At 41.0% G+C, this 18,215-nt stretch overlaps 1 protein-coding gene across 1 annotated transcript in view; it reads right to left on the bottom strand.

Annotated features, from left to right (window-relative positions):
• The window catches only part of LOC115463315 (guanine nucleotide-binding protein G(q) subunit alpha), a 344,151-nt gene that overhangs the window by 88,535 nt on the left and 237,401 nt on the right, over positions 1 to 18,215 (bottom strand). The window contains exon 3 of the mRNA XM_030193718.1: positions 10,092 to 10,246. Coding sequence (XP_030049578.1) covers positions 10,092 to 10,246 — 155 coding nt within the window. The remainder of the gene's footprint in view (positions 1 to 10,091; positions 10,247 to 18,215) is intronic.

Below are 18,215 nucleotides of genomic sequence, written 5' to 3'. Positions count from 1 at the left end.
CAGCATCCTGTTTCCAACATTGGCCAATCCAGGTTACAAATACCCGGCAAGATCACAAAACAGTACAATACATTTTATGCTGCTTATCCTAGAAATATGCCTGGAATAGACTTCCTGAGCAAGTATGTCAAGCTCCATCTCTGGCTGTCTTCAAATCTAGGCTAAAAGCCCACCATTTTGATGCTGTTTTTAACTCCTAACCCTTACCCACTTGTTCAGTACCCTTATTATATCACCCCCACCTTAGTAATTCCCTTATCTCTCATTTGTCCTCTTTGTCCTAATTAGATTGTATGCTCTGTCGAGTAGGGACTGTCTCTTCATGTTCAAGTGTACAGCGTTGCGTACGTCTAGTAGCGCTATAGAAATTAGTAGTAGTAGTAGTAAATAAGCAGTGGATTTAACCTAAGTCCATTTTAATAATGACTTATGGACTTTTCTTTTAGGAAGCTATCCAAACCTTTTTTAAACCCCACTACCTAATTCTCTAGCAATGAATTCCAGAGTTTAACAACTTTAAATAACTATGTGTCATCAATAAATTCAATTACCTCACTAGTTACTCCCATCTCTAGATCATTTATTAAATAACTATGTGTCATCAATAAATTCAATTACCTCACTAGTTACTCCCATCTTTAGATCATTTATAAATATGTTAAAAAGCAACGATCCCAGCACAGACCCCTAGGGAACCCCACTATCTATCCTTCTCCATTGAGAATACTGACCATTTAACCCTACTCTCTGTTTTCTACTTTATAACCAGTTTTTAATCCACAAAAGAACACTACCTCCTATCCCATTACTCTCCAATTTCCTCTGGAGTCTGAGGTATTTTGTCAAATGCCTTTTGAAAATCCAGATACACAGTATCAACCAGCTCATGTTTGTTCACCCCTTCAAAGAAATGTAATAGATAGGTGAGGCAAGATTTCCCTTCACTAAATCCATGTTGGCTTTGGGGCTCTTTTTCAAAGCACTTAGCCTTCACTTTGGAAGGCTACGTGCTTTGAAAATATGCCTCTTTGTCTCATTAATCCATGCTTTTGAATATGCTCTGTTATTTTATTCTTTATAACAGTCTCTACCATTTTGCCCGGCACTGATATCAGCTCTCCAATCTGTACTTTCTCAGATCAACTCTGGAGCCTTTAAAAAAAAAAAAATCAACATTACATTGGCCACCCTCCAATCTTCTTGTACCATGCTTGATTTTAAAGATTAATTACATATTACTAACAATAGTTCTGCGCAAGTTCATTTTTCAATGTTATCAGTATGCAGGGATGAATATCATCCGGTCCAGTCAATTTGCTACTCTTCAATTTGTCAAATTGCATCATTACATCTTCCAGGTTTATAAAGATTTTATTTAGTTTCTCTGACGAATCAGCTCTGAATACAATTTCTGGCACTGGTATCTCACAAATCTTCATCAGTGAAGACTGAGGCAAAGAATTCATTTAATCTCTCTGCTATAGCTTTGTCTTCCTTTAGTGCCCCTCTTACCCCTTGGTCATTCTAGTGGTCCAACTGATTCTTTTGCCAGCCTTTTACTTTTAATATACCTAAAAAAAAGTTTTACTATGTGCTTTTGCCTCCAACGCAATCGTTTTTACAAAATTCCTCTTGGCCTTCTTTATCAGTGTTTTGCATTTGACTTGCCATTCCTTATGCTGTTTCTTATTATTTTCAGTCAGATCTTTCTTCTACCTCTAATAGCTTGCTTCACCTCACTTTTTAACTATGCCGGTAGTCGTTTGGTCTTCCTTCCTCCTTTTCTAATACATAGAATATATTTGGCCTGGGCTTCCAGGATAGTAGTTTTGAACAGCATCCAAATCCGATGTAAATTTTTGACCTTGACAGCAGCTCCTCTAAGTTTTTTTTTCACCGTTTTTATTATAGTCTCCTTTTTGAAAGTTAAATGCTAACGTATTGGATTTCCTGTGTGTACTTACTCCAAATCCGATATCAAATCTGATCATATTATGATCACTGTTATCAAGCGGCCCCAGCACTATTACCTTCTGCACTACATCATGCGCTCCACTAAGAACTAGGTCTAGAATTTTTCCTCCTCCTGTTGGCTCCTGTACCAGCTGCCCCACAAAGCAGTCCTTGATTTCATCAAGGAACTTTACCTCCCTAGCATGCCCTGTTGTTACATTTACCCAGTCAATATCGGGGTAATTTAAATCACACATTATTATTATGTTCCCCAGTTTGTTAGCCTCCCTAATTTCTGACAACATTTCTACACCTGTCTGTTCATCCAGGCCAGGTGGACAGTAAGTACACTCCTATCACTATATTTTTCCCCTTTACACATGAAATTTCTGTCCATAGGGATTGCAAGATGTGTTTTGTGTCTTGCAGAATTTTCAATCTATTTGATTCAAGGCCCTCTTTAACATACAATGCTACCGCTCCACCAATTCGATCCATCCTATCACTACGATATAATTTGTACTCTGGTATGACAGTGTCCCACTGGTTATCCTCCTTCCACCAGGTCTTAGAGATGCCTATGATATCTAATTTTTCATTTAGTGCAATATGCACACCATATAACCCAAATATTGAAAAACCTATTTATTTAAGAAAGCATACAATAACAACTCATCCTAAATGCCAACAAAATGTACCTATACAAAATGTATTCTTTATGTTTTAATTATTTCTGCCAAATTATCCTGATTTATAGTTTAATATTCCTAATTGTTCAAGTTAATCTGTCACGAATGAAGTTTAACCTAATACCTTTCAGTTCTTATCATAAGACGAACTTTCCTTCCTGTAACCTAATCCACTCTGTCTCCTCTTCCTCAACTATGTATTTCTCCTCTCTGGAACTGGTAATCACCACTTACGGAACTATGTAAGCCACATTGAGCCAAATGTGGGATGCAAATGTTATAAATAAATAAATAAATATTCTGTGCTACAAAAGTATTTTTATTTTTGTAGCGCTGGTGTGTACCCGGCAGTAATCAGGCAGTGCTGGATGCTGTCCAGTTACCTCCGAGTTAAAGCAGGAGACCTTACCGCCACCTCAATGGGTGTCGGTAAGGGCTCCCCCCTGAAATGGCCACGTGGCAAATGCTTCACTTGCCGCAAGGCCATTTTCTGAAAAAAAGGAAGACCTACCTTCTACCCACTGCGGTAAAAAGGGGGCCTCAGCGTGCGTTAAAAACACACGACAATACCAGTGCAGGCCCCTTTTTTCCACAGCTTGGGAAAAGGGGCCATGCTTGATCCATAAATGATATTTTAAGAGTCTTCCACAATAGGGAAAGGGAAATGGGACTTGATATACCGTCTTTCTGTGGTTTTTGCAACTACATTCAAAGCGGTTTACATATATTCAGGTACTTATTTTGTACCAGGGGCAATGGAGGGTTAAGTGACTTGCCCAGAGTCACAAGGAGCTGCAGTGGGAATTGAACTCAGCTTCCCAGGATCAAAGTCCACTGCACTAACCACTAGGTTACTCCTCCAATACTTTGCTAAAGTTATTAAGCAGCAATATAGATAAAAATTCCACTTTGCTTTCAAAACCTTTCAGAGAACAATTGACAGAATGTGATAGAAAATTCTACCTACTCCATTTTCTTTCTTTCAAAATGATTTTATTGATATGGGTAATATTTTGCTTATATCCTAGGACTTAAGAGTTTATAGTCATACTCTTGATAGGGCCTTAATGCATGTTAAAGTAATCAACCTAAATGTTAACAAGCTAGCGAGTGTTAATTTCCGTAACGTGCGTTAAGGCCCTAACACTGCTTGATGAATTCCCCCGTAAGACACTGATGTTGAGGATTGAGGGATGTTAGTTTAAGGTGTACTTTGTGGACATTCTTAATTATTTTGTACAGAATATTTCTGTTTTGATCTTTTTTTTCCTCTCATTATGGAGGCTTGACAAGGTAAAATTTTTAAACATTTTCTTTCAGTTCTTTCTTTCCTTCTTGTATGCTTTGTTTTTCTTGGTTACTATTGGAATGTATACATTTCAAAATCCTAATAGAAAACAATGTACCTGGTGCTGAAGATAACTTAGGTTAATTTTAACAGGTTATCTGTGGTTTACTTAAGCCACATACTCTTTCGGACTCTAATTCCTCTCATAGTTAAGTGGTCTGTGAGGAAAGAAATTCAAAATTTTTAAGATGGTCTCAGTAATTTCAGGAATTATCTGACCAATCTTTTGAATATGGTCCCCAAAACTTCTAAGGGCCCTCATTATCTAAAGTTTTTCACCACTGTCTGCAACCAACCGGGGGGGGGGGGGGGGGGGGGGGGGGGGAAGAGAGAAATGCTGCTATCTCAGCATTCAATTTTGTTTACTGAACAGAAAAGACAGTTGCCATCATAGCTCAGAGCAGCTCAGCCTTAAATCTACAGAACGGTGCCGTGAAAACCAGCCTGTTAAAATGTTCAGGCCCAATGCATAACTCATGTACAATAATCCTTGACAATGCATTTGTATGAAGGAAGTCTATATTGTTTACAGAGCTGACAACAATCAGTTCAAAATATAATAATTCACTTAATAGGTTTTCTAATCATATTACAGTATGTTATCGGACATGCACCATTTCTACTTAAGACGTATTACTTTACGTATTCATTTTCAGTATGAAAAGATGATCTGCACAGACTTATGAGGCGTTTTTGGTATGATGTTCCATCTGCTGTTTTACCAGACAGTTCTCTCAACACTGGTCCCATTGTTCATTATTCTTTTAATTTCACCCATTTTCTCTTCTACTCCCATTTTTGGCACAGTTGCACCAGATCAGTCAAACCCCCTGTCCATCACAGGTCGTGAAAAAGTCTTTTGAGGCTGAGCCCTTTCATGCCCTCTTCATGCCAGAATGATGTTATCCCTAATGTACAGAGTCATGTTCTGGAGTCTGGAATATAATCCCCTTCATGTAAATGAAACCTAGCTAATGACATAACAGTGAGAACGTGGGGTAACTCTCTTCATTGCACTCAATTTTTATGAACCCTGCATTCCACAGAATGGAAAGTCCTTTATGAAAAACTAAAGACCTGGTTTTATCAAGGGTTCATTCCCATTCTGTATTTTTTGGAGTGAGAAAATTTGAAAATTCAGTCCTACACGGTATTATTTCTATATACACTAGCAGAAACATAATAAAATAAGGTGCAAGATATAGAGATAATGATAAGGCCAAAATATAAATACCCGAACATATCCTATATACACCAGGGGCGTATCTGCGTGGGGCCACAGGGGCCTGGGCCCCCGCAGATTTCGCCCTGGCCCCCCTCCCCGCCGTCAACCCTCCCCCGCTGCTTACTTTTGCTGGCGCCGAGGTCCGACCCGCAATCTCCGTTTTTCGTCTTCCTCCGTGGCCATGCTTCCAGGAAGTAACGCTGCAGTGCTGATTCGTTGAATCCAGTTCGGCGTCTGACGTCAGACGTCGAACTGGATTCAACGAATCAGCACTGCAGCGTTACTTCCTGGAAGCATGGCCACGGAGGAAGACGAAAAACGGAGATTGCGGGTCGGACCTCGGCGCCAGCAAAAGTAAGCAGCGGGGGAGGGTTGACGGCGGGGAGGGGGTGGAGAGAGGCGGCGGCGGCGGGGGTGGGGGGGGGAGGGAGGCAAAAATGTGCCCCCCCTCTCTGGCTGTGGCCCCCCCTACCGCCGGATTCCAGATACGCCCCTGATATACACTAAACATTTTCCAGGTGGGAACCATTCACAAGACAAAATTTCATAAATATCAAGAAGGAACAAAACTCAAGAAACCAGATGCTGTCCATGTACATGGATGTAGGCTGTTTTGAACTATTTTTGTACTGTAAGAGATGGCTCTGGAGTTTCAAATGTGGTTTCCTTCTCATTTACAGATTGAGAATCCATGATCTACACAGCCCTGGAGGGAACTGAAGGACAAGAAGAATCTACCTGCGCCCCCTCCCGCAAACACACACACGGTGGATCACAATCAAACCTCTGCTAACTGGAAATGCTGTTCAATCTTCCTTTATTTGGAAGCACACCTAACAAAAGGTTTTGCAATCCTATGGCACCTCGAAGCAAGCTTTGTACAATCCTCAATCCCTCCCCCTCCCCAGAAAAAGCAGCCATCTTTACCTGGGTATTCCTCATTCTACAAAAGCTTCAATCTGATATTTAAACATACAGAGCAGTGGCGTAGCTAGGATTGAATGAGCCCCAGGCAGAGAAATTAAGATGGGCCCTCCTATAATGCAATTTCTCCCAAGGTAGTAGGGATAGGGATGGGAACAGGGAGGGGAGGGAGAGGGGAACCCCTTAAGAGCTCCAGTAAACAAACCCTGCTAAAAGCAAACACATTCTAGATCTATATGGAAAACCTGTCATAGTAATAATAATAGAAACTAAAATACAAAATATCAGAGATGCACATTTCCCAAAGCTGACATATTACATATTCCACCTTTGTGATCTAATCATTGCTTTGGTCCCAGTGTCTCTCTTCCACTTTTCTCTGTTTTTTTTCTTAACTTTCTTTTCAGAGTCTCATGACCTCTTGACATTTCTTCTCTCTTTATGTCCACTATCCATTTTTCCTGTGACCCTCACTGTCATATCCCTATTCTCCCCCCCCCCCCCCCCCTTGTTCTGCATCTGGCCTCTCAATGTCCTAATTTCCTCCATATTCAGCATCTCTTCTCTGTGTCCCAATCTTACTCTGTCCAGTATCCCCCTCTTGTGTCACCATCCCTCCCCTTTTGTCTCTGTTCATCCCCATGTCCAGCTTCTTTTCTCTTCCTCCTACCTCTCTCTCTCTTCCTTGGCTAGTCCAGCATATCTTCTCCTCCCCCCCTCCTGTCTCTCTCTTGTCTCTTCCTCTCTCTCCTCCACCATCCACCAGTCCAGCATTTCTCCCCCTCTCTTCCCCTCAGTTCCAGCATTCACACACCCCCAACCCCTTTGCTCCAGCTCCCTCTTCCTTCTGATTCCACCCCCCCCAATTTCAGCTTCTATCCCACACTCATCCCCCTGCCAGCCCATCATCTGTTTAATCCCTCTTCCTCTGGGCAGGTCCGGCTTCTCTTCAAAACCTCTCTCGCCTCATGGTTCTCAGTATCTCTTTAACCTGCACCCCGGGTTTTTCCTGTGTGCATCTCATCCACAGGAAATTACATCAAAGGGGCAGGATGTGCCAGGAAGAGGCAGCTTGTCTCAGTCGTTTTTGCCAGCAATCTGTGGAGGGGAAGGGGGTTTGGGGTTGATAGAGAAATGGAGATATGATGGACTTGCGGGGGGGGGGGGGGGGGGCAGAGGGACCGAGGGATGTGAGGGTTCACTACAGCAGGCAGTCACTACCAATGAGCAACCCCGGACATTTTGCTGGGCTCGCTCAATGGTAGCTACGCCCCTGATGCAGAGCCTGTATTGCCTGTGAAATTAAGAGGGTCTGACATATTAGACATCAGACTAAGGTCAAGAGTGCTTTCCTCCTGCCAGTGGAAAGGAGGGAGGGTAAAATGTGTTTATCAGAGATATTATTTTGCTCCATTAGAATTCTAATAGTAAGCATCCATTCTGAGTAGGGGTAGTCTGGTAGACTGTCACCATGTCTCAAATGGTTATTACAAAATATTTGTAGCCCCATCCAAAAGTCTCAGGTCTAGTGCATATGTTCTGCATACAAAGATATAGAAAGGTCAAATTTGTGAACTATTCCCAACAAGTAAATGTGTGGGAGTCATGTCTGGGTCAGAGACTTTGAACTGAGACCTAGGATATTTTACACTAATAAAAGTTATTAATATTCTCTCTCAGCAAATCAAAATTTCCAACTTTTGGGGTCTCTGGCTTGCTTTTCTGATTCAGTGTGTCTTTTTGTTTTTTTAATCTTTCTTTGATATTCACTTTTTTTCCCCCTCCATTCTTTTCTGTTGTCCTCCCTACTTCAATTTACTTCTTTTGGCTCTTGCCAAAAAAAAGAGATTGAACACTTCAATCTTTCTGCTCACTTCTTTTGATTCTCTTTTTTTTCTCATCCTTTCTGCTGTTCGCTCCCCATATTTCTTCCTGTTTCTCCTAATTTTCTTCTCTGTTCCTCTCCCATAATTCATTCACCCCTCTCCCCCAAATTCTGGTTTTTTTTTTCCTCCCTGTCTATCCCTCATCTCCATCATAGGTGCAATTTTTGTTCCCATTCACCCAATACCTGGCTGTCTTTATTTCATTTTATTTATTAAAATTTGGCTCACACCTTTTTCAGCTGTACTCAAGGCGAGTTATATTAAAGTATTTTCCTGTCCCTAGGACTCAAAATCTAAGTTGTTTTTTCCATCCATCCTGGGTCTTCTAGCCTTCTCCCTCTACCTTCCTCTTAACTCAATAAATTTCCCCTCTCTGCCCTCCATCCATATCTCTCCTCTCCTCCTCTGTTCCAACTCCACTCTCTCACTATATTTCCAGTCATTTCACCATTTCCCTATTCCCAACATCTAGCCCTCTCTATTCCTTTGAACTTCTATTTCAATCATCCTGTCCCTTATCCTTCTCCTATCCCACATCATTACTCCTTCTAGCCCCATCCTCTCTTTCATATCATCCTCTCTTTCATATCACCCTCTTCTCCTACCTCCTCTCCTATTAATGTATCTTCTTTCCTTTCTTTTTGCTCCCTATTTGAGGTTTTAATATCCCCTCTCCTTTTTCTAAACCTCAAAGCTCTCTGACCCTATCTCCCTCCCCAGCAATCCATGGTATATTTTACCACCAGCCCCCCCCAATGACCTCATTTGACCTCTAGTGCCTAATATGTCAACTTTCTGTACTGATCTCCCCTCTAAAGGCTTTCACATTTCACCTGACCTTCCCTAGCACTCACCACTTCTTACACTCTCCTCACAGTATTCATTCCCTTCTTTCCTCAAACCATATCAGCAATCATCTTGTTCCCTCCCTCCCTGCCTCTGACCTGACTTAAGCTTTCGGTGATTCACTCTTGCTCTCTGCTGTCAGCCGAGTCCTAACTCCCTACAATTCTGAGATATAGTGCTTGGGTCAGTGTCTACTCCAATCCCACCCATTCACATAGAATAGGAGGGTGCATAGCTGGCACAGTTACGTGTCAGAAAAACCCCCCAAAACAAAATACTATGTTTTAGCCAGAAGGTTGGGAGAGACAACAGAAAAGAGGAATGGGCTGAACAGGGGAACTCATACAGCAGAGAAGTGAAAAACAGAAAAGATCTATTTTCCGCTCCAGTATCTCCCTCTTATTTCCATAACAACTTGGCAGCACTATAATAGAAAGGGGCTAGAGAAGAAGTTTTGTTCTGCTTTTCACTGTTGCTACTTGGCCTTACTGCTCTATCCCTCTCTTCCTGTCCTCTGCAGTATGGTGTGGTTGCAGCAGAGATAAGAGAGAGGGGCTGAAACAAGAGATTCAGGGCACAAGTCTCAGGAGAATCATGCTGAGGCTGCCACCACTAAAGGACAGGAAGGGTTTTCCTGTGGCAGATCAAGTGAAAAGCAATGGCCTGGGGCTATGAATTATTACAGCACCATAGAGAGATTCTGCAATGGGGCTACTCAGTCTGATATACGTACATGGATCATAAGCTTAAACAGTGTAGCCAAGAAGAAAATTAGAACCATGAACCAAAAGAAACCATTTTAAACTTTTTTCTATTTTTTTGTACATTCTTCTGGTGTCTTTTTTATAATATGATTTATAATGTAAAAATACAATAATAGAAAGCCTGCACTTGTTATTTTTAGCTTGTTAATGACTTTTTAGAAACTCTTAAAGCCATTAATTGTCAAGAAATGATCCTGCCCTCAACCTATTCACTCTTCTAGTCATTACTGTTTGAATATATGCTAAACCTCATCAATTTTTATATAGGACATCTTACAGTGTGCACAGATAAAGTAAAAAGTTACATGGAAAATGTGAAAACGGAGTACCTGATTAGTGTTATATTATCTATATTTGTTTTCTAAGGGGTGATTTGCAGGAGTGTGTGTGTATGGTGTGTGTATGTGTTTCTGAATCGTACAGAGAAGAAAATCAAGTTATGTAACCAATACTTACTATTTTGTTGAGTCAGATAGCTGATACTCCCGTCGCCTGTCATAACATTCCTGGATCCCAGGATCAATCCATAAACCTTTTATTGCATCTACATAGGGACTGTCAAATGACGACACCTTCTCTACATCAACATCTCGAATTAAATATGCATTGCCCTGTATCAAGATAAAGCAAAGAGATAATCTTCAGAATACTGTATATCCTATGCAAGAAGTTAATTCCTTGAAAAAACTTTAGCTCTACTTTCACAAATATATGCAAGCAAATGTGTATCAGACAAAACACTTAGACCCAGATGCACAAAGGTCCCCGCAAAGAATCTGTCTGTATTTCCACCTCGGTAAAAATTCCCGATTTGGAAATACAGAAGGATTTCCAAAGCAAATCGCATGCAAATGAGTTGCTCGCTGCTTTTGCAAAAAGGCTGATTTGCATGCGATAGGGGGGGATCGGAGCATGGAGGAGTTCTACCTGGATCAGAAAGAGAGAAAGAAGCTGATGTGCTTGGTCTGCCGCGAGAGCTGGTGGCATGGCTGTTAAATTCATGTGGTTTCAGCAGCATTGTGTGATGTGTTTGTGAACTAGAGGCTATGTCTGTCCAAATCAGCTTGAAAGAACAGATCAAGCATACTGTAAACTAGCTGCCTGCAAAATGCCATAATGCAAGGAGTGTTTCTTATCTGGTTGAACGTGCCAAAACTTTGATCCGAGATTTTTACGTGAACGGGCAGCAAAACATGAAGGCAGGCATGCAGAGAGGGGAGAGGGAGCAATGCTGGGGCACAGGTCACCCACCTGCTGGGAAGGGAAACTGCAGGGATTGGAAGGCACATAGGAATACAGGGGAAGCAATGTGGATACTGGAAACAACAGCTTCATAGCTCTACTTTGCCTTGTTTTGGTTTGGGAAGAGCAGGAGGTGGACATCTATTTTCAGATCCTGGCATGTTGAGGAAGTGGAAAAAAATGAGATGGTCCGCGAGGTCCGGATCTTGTGTCAATTCTTCCCTCCATTGTTTCAGCCATCATTCCAGGCAGTACCGGCAGCTCCTGGCCACCCATTAAATTTCCAATGGTAAAATAGGGGCTGCTTCTGTGCATCACTGGGAAAATGGCTGTGCATCGCTTTGCATGCACATTTAAATGGTAAGTAGCTCATTTTAATGTCTTAGCATGCAATTATAATTAGCTGCTACCGTGACAGAAAAACAGCCTGCAGAATCCCTTTGTGAATGTCTCGCTAAACCTGACCCTTGGTAGAAATTATTTTTACACAGTAGTTTAGATATTTATTTTAAAAAGTTATATTCCACTTCCCCAGCTCAGTAAAAGAAACCAAAGCAGCGTACAGCATTATTAATGCCATATAAACAGCATACAGTAACCTATGAAACAGTAAACATGAAGACTCAATACAATAAATGATTTGTAACATTATTAATACCCACAACCATGCAACATTGAGCTGCTGGGTATTTCCAATATCTATCATATGACATCTGCAAAATATGCCCTCTTCTGGTCAGGCATCCAGTTATCACAAAAAACATCATTTTGGCTATAAAACCTCATCCTATACTCAACACTTCTTAACAGAATATACAATGGAGTCACGGTTTGGGCAGAAGCAGGATTTCTACAATCTTTCAAAATACCAGAAAACTTTTCTTGCATTTTTTTTAATAGCATCACATTTCAAAGTGCTGAGCAGCAAATGAACCTACTCTAGTTGTACACTGAACTTCCCATGTTTCCTTCAATGTGGGCAAAGTTAATAGGGTATCATGGCTTGAGTGGAGTGGATAAGTAGCCTAATAGCACAGTGAACTGAAAATCAGGCAAACTAGGTTCGATTCCCACGGTGGCTCCTTGTGATCCTGGACAAGTCACTTAACTCTCCATTTTCCAGGTACAAAACTTTTACCCAGGTAAAAAAAAATTTTTTTTTTACATGATGCGATAACCTGCCAGCAAGCCTTCTCAAGAGTAGCCTCCAGTCTGGAATTTACTCCCAGAGGGGCTACGTATAACTCGAGACTACGTCTGCTTCAGGAAGCAGACAGCCCGGATCTTCCCCCAAGCCTTTAATACACAGGTTGACCGACTATATACCCATTCTGCACCTGGACTAGCTTGCTACACACACTGTAACTTAGACCAGTTCCTTACATCTTGACTAACTATACAAAGAACTTACCTTTAGTTTAGCCACCCATTTATTTATCCTAACTGACTGTACCATCTTGTCCCCATCTATATCTGCATTTGGCCCCTCAGCTACATGGTAAGCTATATTGTAGAAAAAAAGACTGTTAATACAACAGCCTTTGGAAAATTGAGCCACATTAATTTTCCACTGACCCAGTCAGTGACCAAATCAAACAAAGCCCAATAAGTTTCAGTACTTATGTCTGCTTCAGAGGCACATGAATTAATTTGTTACCTGGATGTATACCCCCAGATTCTATATTTCGGCATGCCTAAGGATCTAGGCCGAAATTGGAACGGATTCTATAATAGCGCGCACAATTTAATCTAATGGGCGCTGAAAACAGCACTTCACAAGCAATAATGAGCACTAATTGGCACAGACTATAATTTAGGTGCACAACTCGCTAAGCTACTACTACTACTATTTAGCATTTCTATAGCACTACAAGGCATACGCAGCGCTGCACAAACGTAGAAGAAAGACAGTCCCTGCTCAAAGAGCTTACAATCTAATAGACAAAAAATAAATAAAGTAAGCAAATCAAATCAATTAATGTGAACGGGAAGGAAGAGAGGAGGGTAGGTGGAGGCGAGTGGTTACAAGTGGTTACGCGTCAAAAGCAATGTTAAAGAGGTGGGCTTTCAGTATAGATTTAAAGGTGGCCAAGGACGGGGCAAGACGTAGGGGCTCAGGAAGTTTATTCCAGGCATAGGGTGCAGCGAGACAGAACGCGCGAAGTCTGGAGTTGGCAGTAGTGGAGAAGGGAACAGATAAGAAGGATTTATCCATGGAGCGGAGTGCACGGGAAGGGGTGTAGGGATGGACGAGTGTGGAGAGATACTGGGGAGCAGCAGAGTGAGTACATTTATAGGTTAGTAGAAGAAGTTTGAACTGGATGCGAAAACGGATAGGGAGCCAGTGAAGGGTCTTGAGGAGAGGGGTAGTATGAGTAAAGCGACCCTGGCGGAAGATGAGACGGGCAGCAGAGTTTTGAACCGACTGGAGAGGTGACTAAGTGGGAGGCCAGCAAGAAGCAGATTGCAGTAGTCTAAACGAGAGGTGACAAAGGTGTGGATGAGGGTTTTGGTAGAGTGCTCAGAAAGAAAGGGGCGGATTTTACGGATGTTGTAAAGAAAGAAACGACAGGTCTTGGCAATCTGCTGGATATGAGCAGAGAAGGAGAGAGAAGAGTCAAAGATGACCCCAAGGTTTCGAGCTGAGGAGACAGGGAGAATGAGAGAGCCATCAACAGAAATAGAAAACGGGGGGAGCGGGGAGGTGGGTTTGGGGGGGAAAATGAGAAGCTCGGTTTTGGTCATATTTAATTTCAAGCGTATTCTTTAACGATGTGTGCTGAACTTCTAATGCGCGCAGGCAAAAAGGGGCATGGCTATGGGTGGAGAAATGGGTGTTCCAAAATTTCCGCACCTAGTTATAGAATACGGCCCAGTGCGCCTAAATCTATGTGCCAGGATTTACGCCACATTTTCCTTTGGTGTGAATGGATGTGAGTAGATTTAGGCATTGCAATATCAATTAAGTGCATTCTATAACTGGCGCCTAAATTTAGGCACCAATTATAGCATGCGCTTAATCGGCCCTGATTTCAGTGCTGACTTTTTAGGTGCCATATACAGAATCTCCCCCATAGTGTGGTACAAATATAACCCTAAAAGCAAATGGGGAAACCATCAGAAATAACCATGATCATGACAAATGAATAATAAAAAAAATAAATAAAAAGCATCTGGCAATTATGAGATGTGTAAAGTTGCTCTCCTCTCCCCCCACCCCAAAAACAACTCTCTCACAAAAGCCTTTACAACTTACTGAGAAGCACTTTTAAGTTCTTAATGCAATTTAGTAGAAGCACTTCTACTAAATTGCATTAAGAACTTAAATGTGCAGTTAAAACAGACTACCATGTGACCATGTTATGGCATTTTCTTCAGCGTTGTTCAAGTACTAGTCAAAGTACTTAAGTAAAAATAAACTCATGTGTTCATAAGTACAGCGAAGAACACGTAAAAAATGAAAGTACAAAAATTACTGCCTAATATAATACTTTTAAAGTAGATATAAAAATATCACAACTACAATGAAGGCAAATACTGTTAATGTTTTTATCTCAACTTTACTGCTGTACAATCTGCTTTGCTTTTAGTAAAACTAAATTTTGAAAAGGACAGTCGCTCATGTGAGTCATTATTAAATCAACATGGCCGAAAAGACATTCAACAACTGCACTGGCAGGAAGTGGAAGAGTAATCAGTCTGATAAAAAAAGTGGGCAGGAGAAGCCAGAAAATTTTCATTTTGTACCATGTCGTTTCTGGGAATGTTCATATTATTCATTTTTGTTTGGCCATTTTTGTGTCAGGGGAACAAAAGTCATTTAGTGCACACTCTTTTGAAAGAGGGTAAACTATGTTCAAATATAGTGCACTCTTTCAAAAACTGCGTGCACTATGCATGCATGAGCAGTGGTTTGCACATTTGTGATTGATGCCCTCTTTGCAAATAGTGCACACACTCTTGAAAGAGTACACATGATTACTGGCAAACAATAAAACATGTAATTTCATGTTTTATTTATGCTGGTTTTAGTTTGATGACATGCAAAGACATGGGATACGTCATTGACATTTTCCATATCGTTACAAACAAATTTTCATCACTCATTTTTATTTTATTTATTTGTTGCATTTGTATCCCACATTTTCCAACCTATTTGCAGGCTCAATGTGGCTTACATAGTACCTTAGAGGCGATCGCCAATACTAGTATGAACAAATACAGAGTGAGGTTATGGTAGAATATAGTTCATGTGTGACAGACATATTGGGAATCATAGGAGGAAGAGTTTAGTTATGTCCAGTATGAGCTTTTATTTTGTTGTGTTGCAGGGTTAAGGCATTTAAGTTGGACCGTTAGGGTATGCCTTTTTGAACAGGTTAGGTTTTTAGGAGTTTCTGGAAGTTTAGGTGGTCATATGTTGTTTTCAAGGCGCTTGGTAATGCGTTCCATAGTTGTGTGCTTATATAAGAGCAGCGGGATGCATAGGTTGATTTATATTTGAGTCCTTTGCAGCTTGGATGGTGGAGATTTAAGTATGTTCGTGTTGATCTTGTGTTTCTGGTTGGTAGGTCTATGAGGTCTATCATGTATCCCGGGGCATTGCCGTAGATGATTTTATGAACCAGGTGCAGATTTTGAACGCAATTGTTCTTTGATTGGGAGCCAGTGCAGTTTTTCTCGTAGGGGTTTGGCGCTTTCGAATCTTGTTTTTCCAAATATAAGCCTGGCTGCTGTGTTTTCAGCAGTTTGGAGTTTCTTTCAAATCAGACCAGGCTGCAATATTACTGATGTCTTCTGAATGGGTCTGCAGGTACTGATCAAGGGAATGTGTGTCTGAAATACTTGACTTCCTTATAGAAAAGAATGCTTTATTGTTGTCATTGTCATTATCATCTGCATCAGAAGTGGTGCTAATTCATCACTTGCATCTTCATCTTGATTATCACTGACCAGTTACAGAGAAAGCTTTCACAAAGTTGGAATTATGGAGCCCCCCAGGTTAGACTGGAGGGGGTGGGGGTAATAACACTGACTGAGGCAGTCAATCTAGGTGATTTGGGAAAAAGCATGGAGGGGTGAGAATAACATTTGGAGATATGACAGTAAGGGGAGAATGAGAGAGAGAGTAAGTGGAAGGTTTGGAAAGGTTAGGATGATTATAATGAAGGAGTTAGTGTTAGCAAGCAACAGTGAGGAGGGCAGGCACTGATTGGAAGAGAACAGGAGGCTGTTGATTGGTGGAGAGGATTCTGAAGAAAGTGGACTGTTTGGGCGGGAAGGGAATGGAATTATTAGCATGTAGGCAGCAGCGGATGAGGGTGGAGTTCTAATGTTTTAAAATTTTAGCATGATAGGAATTGGTAGGTTCTCTTATTGGCTTATTATTTCTATTTTAGAGTAAGTGGCTTCACTACCTGTTGTGTCCGCTGTGTTTTGTGTGCGAGATTTCTGAGGTGCCTTGGTTTGCAGTGCAATTTTATCCCCGGAGTCTATTTTTAGTTTGGGCCTTTCGTGTGCCACGGTTCCGGTTCTTGTATTGATGCCGGGGCAGTCTTGAATGTAAGGTTGCATTGTGGGTTGCAGGGGTGTTCCCTGGATTGAGCACACGGGAAGTGTTCAAGTGGATTACCCTGTTTAGGATTGAGGCTTCCTTTCTTTAGTGGCACTTGTGTGACCCCTTCCCGCTTTGCGCTCTGAGGAGAATGCTCATATAATGTAGTTTGGTGAATGAAGGGATCTAGTTTTGCTACCAATTGGCTCCAAATTGTTATAAGCCGCTCTGGATACCATTTTAGTATGTAGTATGTTAAGACTATAAATTGAACTGAGTTCAATGAATTTTATTAGTGTAAATGATTTTAAATGTTTACTAAAGCTGCAGCCAAAATTAATTCCAGTTGAGGACTGATGAGGTTTTATTTATTTCTAAATTGAATGGTCGATGCGTGCGACTGTCAATGTTATGTCCGTTGTGGTTTTAATAATGTTACGTCTGATGGTAAACTCTGAATGAACGTCTTCAAGAACTGATGCAAAAACATTAAATACATGGGAACCATTCAATCATCTTAAAGCAGGATAAATAGATTTCTTCTCTAAAGAAGGAGATTTCCTCTCTAAAGACTCTTATCAATCCAGTGGCAGTCACCCCAGTGTAATTTTCCATGGGTGATCAGCAGCCTGTTGTGGTACAGACATTTGTCTGTTCACTAAGAATTACAACCAGCTTTATCTCTGCTTCAAAGTGACCCAACTCATTACTGTTTGGCTGGAAACCAATAACCAATCCAATAAACACAGACAACTCTAATGTTCTCATAGGCTCTATGCCCTGAAAAGCAACTTGAGAGAGTTAATTGCATGACCCATTTTGCATTCTGTTCTGGTTTTTCCTGCTTCATTTGGTTTACTGAGGAAATCATTTATGTCTTACTTCCGCTTCCACTTTTAACTGCAAGCATCAGATGTAACTAAGTAAAAGTAGCAAAAAAATAGGCAAAACTATTACTTCAGTAAAAGTAAAGTAACAAATGCTTCCTGTACTTCTTTATAAGCAAAAGTGACAAAATGTTTGCTTAAGTACAGTAACTGGTTACTTTTACTTAGCTATTATACAACATTAGCTTTGCGGTAGTTTCCCTGTTTCTGCGTGTTATGTTACAACATTTTTATTGATGACAAACCGAATTAGAAACATCCAACATTTGGCAAAAACAGTAATTCTAGCATCCATAATCATAATAATTGTGGAAATCTGTCATCAAACATTTTAACAATTTTCTCTCCACCCCCCTACCCCACCTTCTTCTTTTCCCCCATATGTTTGATTTCCAACGATTGTATTAATGAGAGCATCCCTGAAACATACTTAATAGCCTGGATATACAAGACTCCAGCGTAGTCATAGCTTCTATATGTTAAGAGAGGAGTAAACCACTTACGGTGTCATCCATCTTTTATCTTTTAAACCCCACCGTCCCCCCTCTTTTTAAAATTTCCAATATTTTTATTCTTTAATAGCATTGTAACAAGTCCCACTAAACTAAGAACATAACCGGACATCATGTAAACAGCCTCCAGACATACTTCACATCATCTTCAATGCAGCTATTATTCCCCCCCCCCCCCCCCCCCCCACGGTCAATCCTAAATTGCTGTTCCATAATACCCCCACACCCTTTGTTTCTGCATGCTAAATGGCATGCTGCTGAACGTTTTAGGATTTTTCTTTCGAGAGTGTGACATGGGCCGAGAGTGGGCGTGGAAGCGTTAACCAGCTAGTGCATAATACTTACCGTGCACTAACAGGCTAATGCATCGTTAATGCAGGACCGT

Source organism: Microcaecilia unicolor, chromosome 2, assembly GCF_901765095.1.
Source record: "Microcaecilia unicolor chromosome 2, aMicUni1.1, whole genome shotgun sequence".
Classification (NCBI taxonomy): Eukaryota; Metazoa; Chordata; class Amphibia; order Gymnophiona; family Siphonopidae; genus Microcaecilia; species Microcaecilia unicolor.
This window is presented reverse-complemented; position numbering and strand designations above follow the sequence as displayed.